Consider the following 21,858-nt stretch of genomic DNA (forward strand, 5'->3'; position numbering starts at 1 on the left):
TGTAATGGAAGAAAAGCAAACGCCGCCCCCTTGCAGAGGTAGGCAGGGGAAAAAAGCTACTTTAATCTGTCTTTGTAAACAATCTTCGCCTCTTACACATTCATCCACCTCCTTGTACATACCTGCCGATCATTTCGACTCCTCAGCTGACCACATTCTAGTATTTGATGTACTTGATCATGCCAAGCTTACCTTGATCTTTCTCTGCTTCTATTTCCAAATACATTTCCTCATAAATTTGTTTTACCATTATTTCTTCACTCATTCGTTCCACATATCCAAACTATCGCAACACACCTTTCTTAATTTTATTTTATTTCATTTAACTTAATTTCAAAATTAAGGATGCAAAGCCGAAATAAGCATTTTTGACGAATTTAATCAATTTTTAATTTTATCAATAATCTTATGTCGGCTTAGCATCCATTCATTATTTCATCATTCGAACATCTATCATACATCGTTTGCTGCAAATTTCATGTCGTTTCGATTCATATTTTTTCAAATCCTTTTATCAGCTTACGAACGTACTTCAAGCGATTCAGTTACATAGCTGAGAATTTCTATAAGAAGTCGTCAATTTCAAAGGCCCCAAGAATCCAAGGCGCTAAGTGCGCACTTTATGCGCCAATGTGTCAATCCCCCACTGGTCCAGCAAGAGCTCGATCGTTTAACTCATTAAAATCGATGATTGGTAGCAGCCGCTGATAGCAACTGCCAACTTCATACCTGAAGTGCATAGTAATGCAAATGATTTATTGTAACTATTGCACAAAGTTGATAGTTATACTGGTTTAAGTCAGACCAGGGCGATCGAATTAAAGAACTGCTTGATTAAAATAAGTAATAACTCAATTAGGTTTTTTGTAATTTGATCATTTAAAGTTTATCACACCAACCATTATAAAAAATTATTTGCGTATTGCGTATTTCTAGATCCCAAAATATTCGACAATTTGACATCAAGAAATTAAGCAGCGAAAAAATAGAGAAAAATAAACGAATACAATCTCGAATGGGTAACAGAAAAACTAACACTTACTCATTAGTCACATTTCTAGTTTATGTGAACACCACGTCAATCGTAAAAGGTACACATACACATGCTCATTATCAGCACAAAAGCATGCTATTATTGAACAATTGCTACATAGTAATATGTGTGTATGTACTTTGCTAGAAATAAGCATGTTCATTTGGAGTATGCTCAAAAATCGACAGTCGTTTGATTTTCGAGCATGCTACGTGCAGCGCGGTTGGAAGGGGCGTGCTCTAAGCGCGTCTGATGCATGTAAAAGCATTATTATTTCAAGCAAATGAACTAGAGAGCATGCTTAATTAGTATCATGTGTATCTGTACCTTAATTAACGGCTAACATATGTATATATCAATATATCTAGTAGTTATCACCTTCACCTTGAGTCGCTTCAATTACGTCATCTATATCCCACCAAATATTCCACTTTTAGCTCCAAAATCTAAGCCTGATCAACCTGACGTCAAATAAGAGCTAACGTTGATTATTTAATTGTTCTGATTCGATCCTCTCTGTATGACTTAAGTGTGGAATAATGTGTAGGTTTTAGACAATAAGATGAGTTTACGCTATTTTAGATTTATATACATTCTTAGTATGTAGAATATTTCTGATTAATATGTAAATGTGTGCATTGTACTTTGTTAGCTTTTTACATGTTACAGTTATGAATTATATGTTAATTACTCCAGTTTTCTTCTGAAGCTCGCTACTCGTATTCTTTTGTAGGTCGTAATTCGTAATGTCCATTCCTACTGCTGCTGTTACGACAACTTCCATCGGTTTTCCACTTCAATGCACTAATTATTCCATTGAATCGGTGATTCTGACACCTGGGGCTCGATTCAAAACATGTCATTCATTTTGCTTCAAAAGAGCGAGTTTTTAAGCAAAAGCTTAAATGTGGGGGTCCTCACCAAAAGGTTACATTTCCAATATTGCACAAAAAATCCTTTAAATGCAAATCTATTCTGTTTACTGTATTCTATCGAAATCTTAATTGAAGTTGCTACAAAACGTGACCAATCCTGTGTTAAATCAATATGAAATAATTAAATTGCACCAAAACGTAACAATTTTACGAGCTAGAACTCCTGATTATTTAAAATCATTCACAATGGAAATGTAACGTTTTGGTGAGGACCTTCACAAATTAAAAAATATCGAAAGAGCGTAAGAGTAAACATTCAAATTTGTATACAATAACCAAGCTACCATCAAATTCAAATTATATCGCTATCTAATAATTGAAAAAAATATTTCCAATATTTTAATGTGTCCACAAATCTGGATTATCTCCACATAGGAGTTATTTTTTTACTTTTTTGGCATCTCAACATAGATGAAGAAGATTATGAAAGTCTGGATATTTTCAGGGCTTATGGCTGGTTAAGTGATTACTTTACACAAGTTCACAACAACATTCACCAATTTTACCCATGATTGACAACTGCAATACTCAATTTTTGGAACTCCTAGATATATTGATCGATCTCGTGACACAGTACATATGAGTTCACAACAGCCATCTATTTTGGGTTGAGAAAAGCTTTCAGAAAACGTCATAAGCCCTGTTGATAGCCATATTCTTTTGGACATCTAAATGTCCAAAATACAAAAAAAAATGATTTACAATACGGAAATGATGTGATCATTATCTACAATCATTATCTATAGTCTAACATTTTTCTATTTTCTTTAATTAGGGGAGCAGAATGGGAAGAAGTTTTCCTGGACACTGTCGGCAAAGCCCAGGATTCTGGAATGTTCCGTCACATCTCCATAGCCAGATTCGCGTCCAGAACATTGGACCACGAGTTGGAGAAAAACACCAGGACTGTGGTCCCTTACTTCAGTTCTACCTTCATCATTATGTGCCTTTTCTCCATTATCACCTGCATGATGTCTGATTGGGTAAGAAAAATGGAGTAGCCAGACTCTGCCACTCATAGAATTAGGTTATAGGGTAGGGTTATTACATGCTTGTGTGTTTTCATTTCAGTTGTTTTAGGCATTTTAAGTATCTTGAAATACAAAGAAAGGGTGTTTTGCAATACCAGCTAACATTGTTCTGAACAGGTTTTATTTTTCATTAGTGTATTTTTTACCCCTCAAATCTTGGCTATATGGCTTGGATTCTTTAAACATCAAAATGGCTAATAAAACAAATTTATCTTTGACTCAAAATATGTCTTAATTGGAAATTAATTTGTTTTGACAAGAACGGCATACCTTTAAACTAAATTATACAGAACTCTACACAATACTATTATTTTCTATTACAATGGACACAACATGTAATATACCTTATAATTATTAATATTCAGTATCTCAGTCTTGGCTTTGTGCCATGCATCGTAGGGTACATAAACCTATGTTCGACATTGTAATCACGCACATTCCGCTGTGCATTATCCATCTAACGTTATTTATATGTTTTCATAGAACATAGTGAATATCAACATAACAAAAATATAATACGAGTCAGAAATATCCAAAAATTATTCATTTGGTTGGACAGCGAATACTCGAATAGGCAAATTCTTACAAACTACATAGAGGTTTCAAGAATTAACACAATATGGATGTTCGATAATGGGCAGAACAGTGAACGTTACACAAGTGTATAAAGTGATCGATTAAGCCAGTCAAATGCCAGATCGTAAGCCCTGGGATGCTCAGACTTCTATCTTCTTTCATATACCGGGAAGAACGATACATGTTTCAAATCAAGTTGAGACACCTTTATACCTATTGCAAAATCAGCTGGTTTTTTTTTTCAAACGTAACGTATTCGAGATAAGGATGTGTTATTTATATCCGCGAGAAACGTCCTTATTTAACACAGTCAAGATACCCATGTCTTTAGGCATCTTTGTAAGATAATTATATTGACTTTTTTTTAACAGAACATCCGCTTCCTGGTTTAGCTGAACTCGGTAAATCTAGATATTGTAACACGTTTTACGTGTGCCAACTTTCATTCACATTTTGACATTTCAACATAGATGAAGAAGAATATGGAAGTGTGGGTATTTACAGGACTTACGACCCGTCATAGGCTGGTTAAGTGATCACTTTACACACGTGTAACATTCACCATTCTACCCATAATTAACAATTGCACTATATTTTTTTGAACTCCTAGATATATCAATCGTAAGGACTAGAGATATCAATCTGACACAGTAAATATGAGTTCACAACAGCACAATGTTGGATTGAGGAAAGCTTTTATAAATAAAAAAGCAGAAACCTTTTTATTTGTACGCAAGATCTAAGCCCTGGATTATTTTTACATACCGGGAATCGCTTGAAAACACGATTTTTTTATGTAGCTGGTAATTTGACCAGTTATTATTACGTACAACATTTTGAGTGTGTCCAAATACTTGTTCACAAGTCTGGATTTTCTGGAATTATGTAAAAATCTCTTAAGTGGAGAAAATCCAGATCTGTGAACAAGTATTTGGACACACTCACAATGTTGTAAATAAAAATAACCGGTCAAATTACAAGCTCAAGTGTGTCGAAACTTACTGACAATGCATCAATTATGTCACTTTGAAACGATACCGGTTAATGCCGGTTACGCATCAAACGAAGATTGCTGAAATTTTAAATGTCCAATGTCCAACAATGGTGCTCTTACCCTACGCTGAAAATCACGGTCGTTAGAACCTAATATGGGCGTAATGAATATTAATATTATGTATTATGACGATGACAATGCATTTTGGTTGAAGGTCCGCTCGAAACCCTGGCTGGGTCTACTGGGCAACTTGTCGGCTGTGATGGCCACCGCAGCGGCCTTCGGCTTGGCCATGTATCTTGGTATAGAGTTCATCGGAATCAACCTCGCAGCGCCGTTCCTCATGATAGGTGAGTGCTTCTACTATTTTTTCTATAGATTTGGGGTTAAATTTGTAGAACTCCATATTAATTTATATATTAGAATTAAACACTGATTTTTAGAGTCTACTAAAATGTATTTTAATATTAAAACACACAAAAATAAAATTTGTGACAATTTTTTCGCCTTCTTATGGCATTTTTAAACTAATAATATGAAGATTAAATGGACTGGTGGATAGTTAGTTAGTTATAATAGGTTAGTGTCATTTGACCAAGGTATTATCAAGGACTACTATAAGCTTCTGCTATTGTTCATTTATCTTTTTCGCACAATTTTTTGTCATGTTGGGGAATTTTTGGTCAGTTGTCTTTCAAAATATCGGCTTTTGTAATGGTGTTATTATCCCCTCGACGAAAATAAACCAGCACATGAGGTGTGCTTTTATCGATATTTGCTTAAGAAACAAAACGTATGTGCCGCATTCTTGAATGGTTCTGTTGCACCGAAAGATATTGAACAAGCTCTTCTGTTGACAAATCGGTACTAAATCTTTGTTGATGCTATTCAACCTTATCAAACCGACCATGGGTTGTCCATCTTTACGGTTTCGATTATTAACATAACTAATTTGTTTATCTGCAATTAAAAATATTTTTATTGAGTTTTTACTGGTTTTAACGGTTTGTATTTTAAAAGACAAAAAGGTTTCTTTATTAAGTCAAACAGTAATGAATTGTACATTGAATCAGCAGAAATAATAAACTAATAAAGCATATCAACTTTTATTTTTTGATATCTCATCAAAGATGAAGAAGAATATGGAAGTCTTGGCATTTACGGGGCTTACGACCGTCATAGGCTGGTTTAAGTGATCTAAATTGGTTCATATATATAGAACTTCCAAGAATTTGAGTAGTGTGGTTGTCAATAATGGGTAGAATTGGTGAATGTTACACGTGTGTAAAGTGATCACTTAAACCAACCTATGACGGTCGTAAGCCCCGTAAATGCCCAGACTTCCATATTCTTCTTCATCTTTGATGAGATATCAAAAAATAATATGAAAATAACTCCTGTAATTGGAGATAATCCAGATTTGTGAACAAGTATTTGGACACACTCAAAATGTTGTTTATCAACTTTTAGTTTATTTTTTTATAAAAGAGAAATATTTGTGTTTTTACCTATTATTTACAAAAATACTTAAATTTCATACTATTTCTGTGAGCCTAAACGGCTCCTTATTAAAAATAGGTATCAAATTGTGGTAGAGTGGGTTCGAACCCATAAACTCTGACTCAAGAGTCCGCGACACTAACCACGGGACCACAGCCCGACAGGGGCTATTATTCGTGGATATCTTGAAAATAATAATAATAATAAATTCTCTTTATGACCACCATTTTTGGTAATTAGGGGGTAATTTTTAAATTATTACATAGGATTTTGAATAATTATTATTAAAACATTTGTCGCTGTAAAGTTTGTTGAATAAATGTAATTTGACGCGGGTGATATTAGATAGCATCAAAAGAATTATGACAGAAAAGAATCGATAATATTTTGTATTATAGTGACACCTATCCGCTACACAGCAAAGCAAACATAACAAGAAATTAGACGCTCAAAACGTGTGTTTTGAGTATGAGCTAACGCACAAAAATGTGCACACCGTCGCAAAAAAGGTTTCTGTAGCGCACAAATATGGTATAATGGTATGTGCACGCCATAAACAATGTGTATTAAGTATGTATATCTACACATATACAGACATTTATAGCACATAACCAAATATTAAAAATATGTACTTATCAGCCTGACTTATTTGTATGTTCAAAGGCGAATGCTCCGACATTCGGTTATAGTGTATTTTACACTGCAAAGAGCACATAATGCACGTCAATCGGCCTGTACCCATAGTGGCACTGCGCGACTTGTTGAAAACCGATAATAACGCCGGTTATAGAAAGTCGGTTATTGATAGCCGATCATCGCCTGACACCGACTCCACATCCAGATCACAAGTAAAGGACCCGCTTCGAAAAGCGGGTGACAAAAAATTGGTTATAGACTCATTTGAGTGCTCCCCTCCACGGAAATCTTTAGTAAAAGGCGAAAGATTTATTCGTATTGAAGGGAAACCAGAGTACTGAGAGAACGACTCTTTGGGCTCTTATGTTGTTCCTGGGACGCTCTAGTGACGTCTTGCGAACGCATGTGCTGCCATCTACTGAAAAACGACGGAACAGTCGCGCGTTACTACGCGGAACTCTTCCGTTTACTAAGCAACGTTTTCGCAATCTCATTACACAAAATTCATATTTATTATAAGTAAATTATGTTATATGATCAAATAAAGGTATTTCGACATCTATACATAGTTTAGCTATCTGCTTTTTGAAGATTTACGCATATCTTTCTGATTTTTTCATGTGAGTAGTTGGCGCCATTGGTTAAAAAACTTTTTGACGTAACTTGGTTTGCAAGTGGACTACTCATTTCCGGGCAATCTTTGATTCCTATTTTTTTTAATAACGGACCACTTGTGCATACGAAAATAGTGATTGAATAATGAAATTGAAATATTTGTGTAAATTATTATTATTTTAACTATGAGAATGACCCATAGTTCCCTTATCTCGTAGAATAAAACAATATATCTGTGCGTTATGTACATAAGAAATGATATGAGAACAACAACTCTTGTTCCAATTATTATTATTGTGTATTTATCAACTGTCTACTCTTGTTTAAATTATTATACGTACTTTTGACGCAGTAGAAATGATTATCTTTGTAAAAGTGCCCACTTACATATGTATTATGTAAGTAAATAATTTATCCAAATTAATCAAAGCCAATCTGGGCAAACTTAATCTAAATGATATAGAATGTAGATGAAAACGAAAGTTTAAAATTCTCATTGTTTATCTGAAAAATATTGGATTATAAACATAATAAAATTGTCAATGTATATTAAATCGCTTTTTGCAAAAACCTGATTTTATTGTTGAAAATTTTCTTTGTCTGAAGCTTTTACATTTATTTTATTATTTTAATTTCTTGATTTTTAATACAGTACACCCCCCTACAACGTTGACATAGGGTACCCCTTTATTTTAAGGAATTTTATAAGGGGTTCATGTTTTAAATTGTATTTTTTAACTTTTAACTAGCGGAAAATGAAATACAATTTTAAAATATAAACTTCCCTATAACGTCCCCTCTGATAACGCGGTAGCTATCTTAGCGTTATCTTAGGTTTACTGTATTTGTCCGCCTCTGTACGGCCAGCACGCTCGGCTACCGTTCTGAAGGTCCTGGGTTCGATTCCCAGGGGGGGGTCAAATAATCTATTCGTGAAAACATTCGCCAGTGTGTAGGAGAAATATATTTTCTTAGAGATTTAACTTTTTCTAAAAATTTCTATAATTTAACAATATTACATTATTCAAAATGACATTGCACGCGATACAGCGGCAGAGTTCTCTGCACCAAGTCATAATGTTGCTACCTCCTTTGTTCGTTGACTGATGGTAATGGAGACTTCCATCTTGGGAGAACCTAACCGCCAACTTCCTGACAGTAATTCATAATGAGCACTAAGTGTCATTGTGTATTTCATTTCAAGACCAATGTATTCATTTGTAGTAACAACTTTATATAATGTCATCTTTCGCCGTTTTGCAAAAAGCAACGTCTTTGAAAATATTATCAATCTTCTTCTTCTTCTTCTTCTTGGTGCCTTGTGGCCTGTTTTTAAGAGGGATTTAGCCCCCTGCAATGTCGATTCCCAGCTGTTAATTCGTCTCTTTGGTGTCAAAATATGTTTGTATCGTGAGTGTAGGTACTGGCAAAAAATGTCAACTCGTAAATATGCAACTTTGACTTAATGATGCATATTATAAAGTTTTCAATGTTCTATAAACTGGCAAAATACACAAAGTAGTTTAAAATGTCATTTATATATGGTTTTAAAAGTATATTTAACTTAATAGCGGGTATTTTATTCAGGCTAAAAGCTCTAAATAACAGGGATTATTCAAACAGGGATTTTATAGTTAACATTTTTTGCCAGTAAACCCACTATATTTTCCCTACATTTTAATCGAAATAGTCACAAATAATAACACAATAAAAAGCCTGATATCGCGAAAGATAAACTGGCAGTATACAATGGAGTCTTGGTATTAAACCTTAATGTGCGTAAGTGTTGCATGGATGCAAAAGGTGTTAATGTTTTAGCTACGTATTGGATATAAATTTAACCTTATTTCTATTCGGTAAAAAAAAAATTATATCCATAACGTTTTTTCGGTAATTTTAACTTCTGATCGACGCTAGTTTAAAAATACTATTAAAGAAAATAGTTAAAATGTTAACTTCCGTATGTAATCGACGTCAGGTAGGTACTCATAAATTAAACAATAATTTATTTAAAACCACAAAGTGTCATGCACTGAATCATTTTGAAAAGCATTTTCTTTATGTTCTCTGAGGCCAGTTCGCAAAATGTTTTATTGTTATTTAAATCAAGTATTAGTCAGAAGAGATGAAGTTATTGAATTTTTAGTTCTCACATCTTTTTCGGAAGGTGAATAATCTCTGAAATCGTTTTATGTAGTACCCAAGTACAGACCGCCTTTTTGGGTTTCATATTAATTAGTATCAAATTATTAATTATTATTATTATGGGATTTTTAAGATCAAGAATTTAACGTAACAGGCTAGCGCCGCAGGGATATCGTATTCACGTTATTATTAGCAAAAATGTATTAAAAGCATTTTTATTCATTTATGGAATATGCTCTTTGTGACCATTAATTTTTAATTAGAATTTTAAATGTTTGATTTTTATTTTTTTTTTCTCAGTTTATTATGTTACTATGCAGTAATGGTTACTTGTGACATGAATTCTAATATTTTTATACATCAATAATGGAGCAATATTCCATAATTAAAGAATCCAAATTGATACTTGTGAATTGATTGAAACCCGAATTAACTTTTTATTTCTTATTTCAATATTATTATTTTATGTTTTTGATGGCAAAATAAAGTAAGCACTTAAAATAGGGATATTTTTATGTACTTAAAGTTTTTTTTTAAATTGCGTCTACCTGTTTTTCTTACTCTGGTTTATCATATTACATATGTACATAGTTTCGTTACTATCATCATCATATTTATGAGATTATTCAGTCACATCAAAACAAAAATACTACCCGATGTTAATTTTTTAGAATGGTTTATCTCTTGGTTTTATTATATTATAAATTGAAGAAGTAATGTATTACTACCAACGCTAGTTACGTTGTATTTCTGTTGACATTAATTCATTATGCATTTCTTCTCCAGGAATTGGAATTGATGACACATTTGTGATGCTTGCGGCTTGGAGAAGGACTTCTGTGAAGCTGTCCGTCCCGGAACGCATGGGACACACCTTGTCCGATGCCGCTGTCTCCATCACCATCACCTCCGTCACTGACATGATATCCTTCTGGATCGGTGTCATCAGTCCCTTCCCCTCCGTCAGGATCTTCTGCACATACTCCAGTAAGTAGCCAATCTGCTAATCACTGCGCTACAGAGGCGAGCGGTACTTGTATAAAACTAGTTATGGCACTCTAAATAGCGACATAGTTCTTCAGTTGAACTATTCTCTCAAGTTTTTAAGAAAATATATATCTCCACTTTGCCTTGTAATATTATATTTCATAGAGAAATATAATAGTTTTGTTTTTAACACATTGTTTGCTGGATACATTTTGTTGGTAGACAGCGAAGCGGGAGGCTTACTTTTGGGAGTGCGCGAGAGACGCCAAAAAATATCGTAAAGATCGGAATTGGGTATGCGGTTGGGTTACTAGTGATTAATATACTGAGGGTCGGGCGGCAGACTGTCTGAGTATAATTAGGGTCAGAGTTGATGAAAGTTTTTTGCCCGACAACAATAAATTAGTTGAGATTGAGATTGACATCTCAATATGAATATTAAAAATAGTAATAACCCAACCCATTTTTTTTAAAAGGTTTTGGACACACTCAAAATGTTGCAAAATATAAGACTCTCTATATTTTCAATACTAATATGTTTTACATTCGCTTAACACTATTTATATCTTGCAGGTTTGGCAGTTGGATTTACATTCGTGTGGCATCTGACATTTTTTTCATCCTGTATGGCGATTGCTGGCTACTGCGAACAAAAGAATCTTCATTCCATACTTTGTGTAAAAGTCCTTCCCGTATCCAGAGCTATTAAAGGTGATAAAAGACTTACATTTATTATATACTAGCTGTACCCGGCCATGCCTTGCTGTGGTTCAGTCTGGTTAAATAATAATCAAAAAGTAATTTCTTGACAATATGCAGAAACATAATACGATTAATAGTCATTAACAACTCATTTACTGCGACATTTTTGGTCAAGGCTTAATTTATATATTTACTCAACTATATCCGCTCCCTAAGTGGAGTATATGGAGTTAACAAATTGCCTCCAGGTTCTTCTGTCGGCTGCCAGCTCCCTTGTATCCTCCCAAGTCAGGTTCGCGCACCGAAATTCAGACAAAAACTGCCGACAGGTCTTCAACAGTGGACTTCCTGGGCAGCGGGAACCTGATACCTAGTAAAAGAGGCAAGCTTAAATTAAGGCCCTCAGGAAGAATGTGAAGTACATGGCTTGGCCACCTGAATCGCCTCTTCTTGGTGACAGTTGTGACCATAGGTTGCTGAGTCCTATATCGTTATTCCTTTTTCATGTCAAACTACCACATTCCTAAAGCTGAGTATACGGCTGCTCTGGACCCTTGTCAGGTGCTCTCACAGCTATATAAGAGAATAGGAGCGATGCAGGCAATATATAGACGGCATTTGGTCTTCACCGAGTACAAATCTGATCTCCAGACAGCCATCGTACTGCTGAATACGGCACCCGCTAGCCCTAAACGCACTCTCAGTTCCTGATGAAGGCTGCTATTATATTTATTTTATTTAGAAACACTATATAAAACTTTCACATCATTTTTTGACAACATATATATTGTAGAAGTTTGGATTGTTTAGCTGATACCTTCACCTATTATTTCCCAAATGAGAGACATTAACCCCAAGACTACAATCGCAGTTACAACAAGTATAAAGCAAATATATATTTTTTTTACAGAGAAAAGATCGTGGTTGTACAGAACAATGTGCACAGGTGGAATAGACCCCGCAGACCCTGATAACCCCATAGACAATAAAGAGCACATGGTGATGGCATTCTTCCGAGATAAAGTGGCCGTTCTTCTCAACCAGAGCTGGATGAAATGTATTGTGGTTGTGATATTTGCACTATACCTGGCCGGAGCGGGGTACGGAGTGACTAACATCAAGGAAGGTCTGGAAAGAAGGAAGCTGTCAAGAGCTGATTCCTATTCAGTGGTTTTCTTCGATATGGAAGATTACTATTTCAGAGAATTTCCATACAGAATTCAGGTAAAACTATCAAACAGAATTAATAATTGAATATACCCAAACGTGATTAAGTGTTTTCTTAAAATCCTCATTATCTCAATACATAAATCAGTACATTGTGAATGAGCGTATGCTGGGAACAGAGAGATTGGTGCACTGAAATCAGTTATAGCAAATAAAAACCTATCAGCGAAGCTAAACTAGCAGTACTCAACAGAATCCTGGTGCCTACCATAATGTATGTAAAAGTGAAGTATGGAGTTGGCAAAAGAAGGGTGAAAGTAGACTGAATGCAGTCAATCTCTCAGTTGAATGTGCAGCAAAATGATGTATGATAGATGTTCAAATGGTGATATAAAAAAAAATGTAAGGCTGCATATTATCAATTAAATTTAAAAAAAGGTATGTTGAGATGGTTTGGGATGTAGAATGAATGAGTAAAGAAATATTAGTAAAATAAATTTATTAGGCTAATGTAGTTGAAAATAGAAATAAAGGAAAACCGAGGAAAACTTGGCATGATCAAGTATTTCAAATACTGTAAGGTAGTCAGATCAGAAGTCGGAATAATCGGTAGGTATGTATGAGGAGATGCATAAATATGGAAGAGGTAAAGATTGTTTGCAAAGATCAATTGGTCTCCCGTTCTATTCTCTCTGCCTACCCCTGCGGTCAAGCGGGATGATAGTTGGTTATCAAAAAACTTAATTTTTCAGATCATTTTTTAAGTTTAAAAATATAATAAAATGTATTAAAAATAAATATCAAGCCACTTATTGAACTTTTTACTGTGCAACAGATCTTTTTAGGTAAAACTTGAATGTTTTTTTCTCCATTCAATTACACAAAAATATCCACAGATGTCATTGCTATACAAGTTACACCATACTAACTGACAGACGGACTTCGACGTTCATCAACGTCCATACTCCTTTAAAGAAAATTCACACTGATGTTCATTTACATCCATACTTCTGGACTGGTTTTATTGTATAAAGTCAAAAAACAATATCTTTTTAACTGATTGGAAATAACCAGTAAGCAATAAGTAAACATAATAGATATTTAATTAATAATGATTATTGAAACGTTGAAGGTTATTATCAGTGGAGCTTACAACTACTCTGATCCAGTGGTCCAGGCGCAAGTGGAAGATCTGACTCAGAGTTTAGAAAATGTTTCCTACATATCGACGCCCTTGTATACTGAATCCTGGTTACGCTCCTTCGTCAGCTACATTGCAAGAAATAACGAGGAGTACAATATGACGCTTAATGACGAACAGTCTTTCTTGAAAACATTGAAAGAGGTAAACAAAACTTACTAAGCTTTGACATTTTTAAATATAAATATGAATGCATAATATAAAATTAAAACATTAATCTTTCAGATATGGCTTTACCCGTCAAATCCTTTCTCTTTGGATGTGAAATTCAATAAAGAAGAGACACAAATAATAGCGTCGAGATTTTTAATACAAGCAGTAAATGTAAGCGATACTAATCATGAAAAGGATATGGTGAAAATATTAAGGAAGATTTGCGATGATTCTCCCTTGAATGCAAGTGTCTTCCATCCATATTTTGTCTTCTTTGATCAGGTAAGATTCGTTTTAAAATATGTCTCATTAAGTCATACATTAAAACATATCTCTAAATATTTCATTTTCTTTGTTTCAGTTTGAACTTGTCCGTCCAGTTTCGATCCAGAATATGGTGATTGGCGCCATTATTATGATGGTCATCTCCTTCATCTTTATTCCGAACTTCTTGTGCTCCTTGTGGGTGGCTTTTAGTATTATTTCTATCGAGGCCGGCGTGGTGGGATACATGGCCCTGTGGGATGTTAACTTGGATTCCATTTCTATGATCAATTTAATCATGTGCATCGGATTCTCTGTCGACTTCACCGCGCACATCTGCTATGCCTACATGTCATCCAAATCTAAATCTCCAGATGGTAAAGTGAGAGAATGTCTCTACTCTCTCGGACTCCCTATAGTTCAAGGAGCTTTGAGTACTATTCTCGGAGTGGTGGCTCTCATTCTCGCCGACAGTTATATATTCCTCGTATTCTTCAAAATGGTGTTCATGGTAATATTCTTCGGCGCTATGCACGGCCTCTTCTTGTTACCCGTGTTACTCTCACTCTTCGGGCCGGGATCCTGCAGCTCGATCAAAGAAGATGAAGAAGTCAAAATGTCCAAAGTAGAGAAAGCATTTCCCCACCCGTACTGCATTCCCCATCCTCAGTTGGTGTTGAATGAAAGTATATACAATGGAAAAGGATTCAAAGGAACGCCTTTCAAAGGTTACGGAGAGGAAAAAGATTTGGGAATCGGAACATCCGGGGAAGATTCCAGCGAGAGTAGCTCCAGCCAATCCCAACGCCGCCGGGCAGCCGAAGACGAACACACGAGAAGGCGATACGAAGAAGGATGGAGGAGATCTCATCACCAGCTGCCTTCCCAAAGTCAGTTTGTGCCGCAATTGTTGGATCTATACGGATACGATGCGGAGCGCGCTTGGCATCGCCAGCGCCAGGAAGGCAACAGAAGAGCTCCTTACGACGACGCCAAAAGGAACCCGTACGAAGATAGGAACTGGAAGAGCGAGGACAGGTCGAGGAATGGAGGCCGTAGAATGTCACCGGTAGAAAGGCCCGCACGCTCGCACTCTACCCACGCGCTCCAGGCCCCGCGCGCCCCGCAGCGCTCCGCCTCGCATCACAATCTGCAGCACAAATATGTCGCTGAAATGAGGTTCCCTTGAGACTGAAAGACAATATTACTCCCGAGTGACATTATAGTTCTACGGAGCCGAGGAGAGTCGGTGTGACTCCTCCAACAATTATATTATTTACTTATTAGAACCTATATTGTTAGTTCAGTGCCTTATAAAGCCGATTGGTTTGATCTGTTGCTCACTTACAATCACAAATAATTATGTTAATAAATAATGTAAATAGTTAGTTATCATTTATGTTATTATTAAATTAACATAGCTGTATTATTTAAATAATATTTTTAATTAATGACAAAAAACAATTCAAATGGCTCAAATTTTATTTTACTTTCTTTTTAAGTAAGACGAATGTGAAAATCATCAATATCTTTCATTTTACTGAATTTATGATATTTTTCAGTGTAAAGCAGAAGCGCAAAATAATGATCAATGAACAATTTTATTGATATGACAATATCAAATCGTAAATAAGTTGGTATTTTTATATGTACAACATTATAATATGAGTAATTTATGAAATCACGATAGAATCTGTGATTTACTGAATAATTGAATTTGTGATTGCAGCATTAAGTTAAGTAGAAATATAAATTATAATGTCGAACCCATGTGCTTTAAATCATACAATTAATGCAATAAAAAATAGATTAAGTAAAGTTCATTATATTTTTTCAAATATAAAAAAACTAGTAAAATCATCACAATTTTGCATTTCTTTTATTGTTTATGTAAATATCTTTTTATTCCTTACTTGTTAGGACTGTCTTAAAAGCATTATAGGTAAATCAATGCTGTGTAGCCCCGACACTAGACTTTTGCTCTAAAAATAAAACAAATAATTTGGTAATAATACTAAATCTAAATTAAATATCACTTTTATAGAAAAAATAAATGAAATCAAATTAGGTTAAGCAATACATCATGGTTCCCAAAAGGTTCCATGAAAACTGAGGCCCTGAGCAGCCGTAACCCAGCAAACAATCCTGCAACTCAAAATGATCAACATTAACTTGTTAAAATAAATTTAAAAAATCAAGAAATGATTTTTTGTATCCCTCCTTGAATATGATGTAAATATTAATTATATATGTAGTCTATAGGTAGATAAATAAGTAATCTAATAACTAAGTGACAATAATAAAATTCTAAGTGTGTATATTAATATCAGTGAATACAAGTTCACTTTATCCCAATATGTATTTTTATATATCTAGTATACACGTGAACTTAGTACGCTAGATCGTATTTTAGGTCTGTGTATAAAGTAATACATAAATGGTTTATAAGTCATTTCAGAATGAGCCAATCATCTTAAATCGTTATGTATAACATTCTGTACTTTTATACCTGTTTATATATATTTGTAATACCACATTCAGAATGCTCAAATATTATTGTTGGTGATCTGCATTGAGTGGCAGCTTTTGAATTGAAATTTTCCTGCCTCTTGGGGTGCTTTCAAAGAGCATGGATTTATTTTGCATGTTGTACCTACTTTTAAGCTTCGATTACTTGTAATGAATATCAACTACAGAAAATGGAAACCTTTCTTAACACTTTAAAGGCCGGTCCAGCGCTAGCGCGAAAATTTGAAATTTTTTATTTGTGAAAGGAAATTTATTATTAGGTTTTTATACTAAAATATTTTTAATAAAAACAATGTGATGAAGATAACACTGAACACATTTCTATATAAAGCGGAATAAATATAATATTTCCCATAGAAGAAATCTTCAACATAATAATGCAATAGCATTCTCTTGTTTTATGAACTCCAAAGTATTATTTAAATGTTTCAGCAACATAGGCACCTATTTTTCTGACAAAATTAAGATTGAATTTTGTATTCCGCCATTCCTAAAGCCAGCGAAAGAGGTTCAAGGAATGTTAATGGAAAATTACCCTTTCTGAACAGAATGTTGTAGTTAACAGTTTGACTAAAATTATTATGAAATTACCTAAGAGAAATAATAAATTTCATTAATATTGTTGCTTCCTACAAAAGACAGTAAATAGGAGATTGACAAATAAAACTTGTTTTTTTTTTCAATATCTTATTGTGATACATACTACTCTGCTATTTTGCATAATTGCCAGTAACATACATATTATGCACCATGGGTTTTATTTAATATCAAAGAAATATTTATATAGCTCCGAAGGATTAATAATTGTGTATCTTTTATTAAAATCTGTCATTGCCTTTTGAATTTTTAGTACAGTAGCACCTTGGTCACAATTTGTAAGCGCTCAGAAGATACCCTGTGAGCCAGTTAAATATTTATTTATTTTTCATTTCCATTATCAACATCCTTTAGTATAAGTTTAGGAAAGTTGTTACCTATGTCAATAATATTATTACAAAAGCGTTTGTGCAAATTAATAAAGTTTTTTATGGTTTTATTTTGCGCATCATTATTTGAAAATAAAAACATGACGTCATCATCACCTAATTATCCTGTAATTTTTAGTATTATGTACTTTGAAATTTAGCTTTTTAAAACCAAGAACATAAAAAAATAATGACATACTTATCCTTTGACATGGCACCTTACAGGAGCCCAGAGCAGCCGTGTCCTAAGCTTTGAGAATAGGTGTCTGCGGAGAATTTTAGGCGTGCGGTGGTTCGACTTTGGGAGGAATGAAGAGATAAGGCATAGGACGCAGCAAATCTTGGTCACAACTGTCGTCAAGAAAAGGCCATTCAGTTGGCTTGGTCATGTACTCCGCATGCCTCCTGAGAGTCGCCATCAAGCTTGCCTCTTTTACAAGGCATCAGGTTCGCGCCGCCCAGGACGACCACTGCTGACAATTCGTCGGCAGTTCTCGTCAGAACTTCGGGACGCGGATCTGACTTGGGAGGATGCAAGGGAGCTGGCAGCCGACAGAAACGTCTTATACTCCACCTAGGGAGCGGATATGGTTTAATAATATCCTTTGACCTCATGCACTCCTGATACTTTTCACTACTACTTAAACAGACTTTATGTGAATTTTTTCAAATTTTATTTTTTATATTTAATTCTCATCAGCTCCTGGCACCTCGGTAATGTTTTACAAATGAAATTAAATGGACCATTAAATTAAAAACCATCTCACCCACTTATTCTCATATGCTCCTGATACTTTTTAGTGCATATTATTTAAATTGGTGTTACTTGAACATTAATAATTTTCACCTCCAAAGCTTCATACGGTCTTGTTACTTTTCAGTGTTATTGAAATTTACACAGATTTTCTATTTAATCAATAATACTCTTTATTCTCATATACTCTCAATACATTCCATGCCTTAATTATTTGTTATTTTTTATATTAAATTCTCACAGATTGCTTGCCAACACACTGTTGGCGAATAAACGATAATGAAAAGGAAAAATCATTTTGCGCCAATATTACAAAACCATTTACACACTATTTATTTGTTTTTCTTTGTACATGAACCATACAATATGTATAAACCAAGATCTTAAACTAATATTTATAACAATACATACATGTAATGTAACTTAGTTTCATATCAATTTGGGTAAATTGTAACTTTTACATTTTCAATAGGTAATCCAAAAATTGTAATTTAACTCAAAAGTCAACAAGAATAACTCGAACATTTGACATTCATTTTAAAATTTTACAAACAAAATAATGAGTAATAATGAATAGTGTAAATATATCCATAATAGTTACAAAATCTGGTAGATATATCGCTCACTCCTTTCAAGAACGTCATAAATCAAAAAACGTGATTTTTCAGGAGAACGTTTTTAAAGTTTAAAAATATAATGCAATGTATTAAAAATAAATATCAAGCCACTTATTGAACTTTTTACTGTGCAACAGATCTTTTTAGGTAAAGCCTGAAGGTTTTTCCTCCATTTGAAAAATATTTAGGATAATTAAAAAAATAATTAAACAATACCTTTTCTTCAAAATGCAAAAACAACACTTTCTGCCCTGTAGCGGGTAAATATTTAGATAAAAATATGCCGCTTTTGCTGGGGTATAGTACATTTTCTGGGCATTCCGAAAACATGCACAACTGGAAATTTACGATTTTTGATTTATGACGTTCTTGAAAGGAGTGAGCGATATGTATTTAAAAAGGATTTTTTTTACAGACAACTTCAATAATCAGTTATTATTATAAACAATATCAATACATGATAATTTAAACTACATATTATACGAGCATTTCAAATAAAATGTGCAATCAAACATATTTTTTTCAAAAACATAAAATCTACAGAGTACATAGTTTCATACACCATGTATTAATCACAATTTACGGAGAAAAAAGTATTTAAAAAAATATAATGCAATTTGCATTATATAATATAAATATTTCTGGCAACACAATTTTATGCCAGAATTTAATAATCCACAGGGAAATGTTTATATGGCACTCCCAATCCTACTTTTTATTTCTCAATTATTATGTTCCGCTAACATGCTGCAGATGATGAGACCAGACGTTAAAATAAAATCATCCGTTCTGTGCGCTATCAAATTGAACATTTTTAATGAAAATTATATAAAATACTGTAAATAATTGATAAAACCTCACCAACACCGCAAAACAAAGAAGTCCATATTCAATGATGCTTCCCAATGGGCAAGTTCATCAAAATCAAAATCAGTACATCAAATTACATAGATTTTCCATGTCCTCTATTAAGCTTTATTTATTTTTGAATTGGCAGGCTCCATTTGAATATACAACTCATTAGTGTAATTATTTACTGAGTAGGCAGGCGTAAACCCTGTAGCATTGAATAATAAAAATTGAACATATGGGCACAAATTTATAATATTTTATATCAAAACTACAACTACAAGAACTACAGAACAAGAAAGTGAGCATCAAATTATAACTAGATACATACATATTTTTACAATGTACACCTAATTTTAGAACTATTGTCTCTTGATTGGCAACACTTCGGGACACGGCGACGGGTATCAGAAAAAAATACAGACAGACCTTTTTGAATAAGATATGTATTATATTTTTGCAAGTTTATTTAATATTGTTATTTTTGTAAAAATCAAATGTGCAATGTGATAATTAGAAATGCTTTTATACTCGACAAATTAAGAGAGAAAAAATGTATCAATGTGAATTACCTCTCAAAATGAGTAATTCGCATAGTAAAATATGAAAAAGTTGCTCCCTTAAAAAGCGACATTTCACATAAGTTACAGAGAAAATAAATTTCACAATATTCTCTTGTGAGCCGGGATTTCCGCGCCAGTACATTAAGTCTGTGTTTCACTTATCGAGTAAAGATTCTGGAACGAATTATGCTTGTTATGAGAGGTTCCACTGTAATTATATCAGAGGAAAAAATAACTGCTAGCTAATAATCCAAGATTTTCAGATATCCAGACAGGTGCTCTATCCTCGGAAGTAAATAGTCTGGAATCCTAACTGGGAAATGATTGAATCCTATTACATAAATGATTTTTGACACTCTAGTTGATACTATAACAAGCATATCAAATTATCAGATCTTGGTAAAGCTTTCACAATCCTACAGTAGAGAGCAGAATTCTGTTAAAAATATTTATAAATCATTTTAATATATTAGTTTTTCGCTTCCAACCGTTAATGACAAAACACTGATAGTTGGTTTTCTACTTGAGAAAACAACTGTTACAATTTTGTAAACCACTAAAATGACTTTAAATTTGAGCTAGTCTTGTAAAAAGGATATTTACTACACACTAAAAAATAGTAAAAAAAAAAAGTTATTATTTAATAAAATTTTACATATTGAGACAATATTTTCTGCAGCTGAAATAAAGAGCAATTCATCCTAGAAACATTTTGTGTTTATTAAAAATATTGCCTTCAACATGCAAAATTTTAACAAATAATACTGAATATTTATTTATTTCATTTTTAATTCTTAGTAAATATCTTTTTTGAGTGAATAGTTCAGATATGAAATCAAAACAGTGATTTACAAAATTGTGAGAATTATTTCCAGTATGTAAAGTAGAAAAACCGAGTAATCGGTGTTTTGTCTTTACGGTTGGCAGCGATAATCCGACTATGTAGTCGGCTTTTGGTAGTAAACGTAATAAAAATCACATTAATCAAACGATTGGTATATTAACTATGGATGTTTTTGTCAAAATGTACATTAATTGCTATTAGTTCCAATTTGTTTGGTTTTTACGGAAAGTTGTTGAAAAATTTGTTGATAAATACATAAATGTTTTTACATCAAGGGGCACACAACAGGTGCAAAAAACTCTAATTAAAAAATTCGTAATTTACAATTTATTTTAATGATACATCATTAAAAAATAATAATAATAATACAAAAAAAGAAAAATGAAGATAGGTCCTATTTATAAAAGGTATGTATCACATTAGTATACTTAAAGTTTTATACAATAAAATAAACAAATAAACAAATTACAAATAAATAAAGCTATGATAACACTAAATTAATTATGTATGTATGTATGTACTATGAATTGATCATTTTTCAATCAGTATAAGTATGTAATGAGTAAAAAAAAAATGTTTTGTCATTAGTTTCTTCAATCAATTAATACATCATGTAAGGACAAATGACAATGATAATGGAATTATTTACAACAAAATGAACAGTTGATGAAATAAATAAAAAAAAGAACAAGTCCCAGTCAATGATGAAAATTAAAGCGAACATACACATTGCGATAAATGTATTCATAACACAAGGATTAATTTCAAATTGCCGTAAAAGCAAAATTGTCTTTAAAT

At 33.3% G+C, this 21,858-nt stretch overlaps 1 protein-coding gene and 1 non-coding gene across 2 annotated transcripts in view; one reads left to right on the forward strand and one right to left on the reverse strand.

Moving 5' to 3' along the window:
- The window catches only part of Ptr (patched domain-containing protein), a 91,917-nt gene extending 75,278 nt beyond the window's left edge, over positions 1–16,639 (forward strand). Inside the window, exons 5-12 of the mRNA XM_088270992.1 lie at positions 2,744–2,951; positions 4,784–4,919; positions 10,252–10,452; positions 11,026–11,163; positions 12,065–12,378; positions 13,454–13,666; positions 13,748–13,957; positions 14,037–16,639. Coding sequence (XP_088127118.1) covers positions 2,744–2,951; positions 4,784–4,919; positions 10,252–10,452; positions 11,026–11,163; positions 12,065–12,378; positions 13,454–13,666; positions 13,748–13,957; positions 14,037–15,128 — 2,512 coding nt within the window. The 3' untranslated portion in view covers positions 15,129–16,639. The remainder of the gene's footprint in view (positions 1–2,743; positions 2,952–4,783; positions 4,920–10,251; positions 10,453–11,025; positions 11,164–12,064; positions 12,379–13,453; positions 13,667–13,747; positions 13,958–14,036) is intronic.
- Positions 6,924–7,043, reverse strand: LOC148302815 (U5 spliceosomal RNA). Its single transcript, XR_015838586.1, has one exon. It is a non-coding gene; the product is annotated as a U5 spliceosomal RNA (small nuclear RNA).
- Positions 16,640–21,858: the final 5,219 nt, after the last annotated feature.

Source organism: Brachycentrus maculatus, unplaced genomic scaffold, assembly GCF_059751285.1.
Source record: "Brachycentrus maculatus isolate JH-2025_06_01 unplaced genomic scaffold, ASM5975128v1 h1tg000407l, whole genome shotgun sequence".
NCBI classification, from domain to species: Eukaryota; Metazoa; Arthropoda; class Insecta; order Trichoptera; family Brachycentridae; genus Brachycentrus; species Brachycentrus maculatus.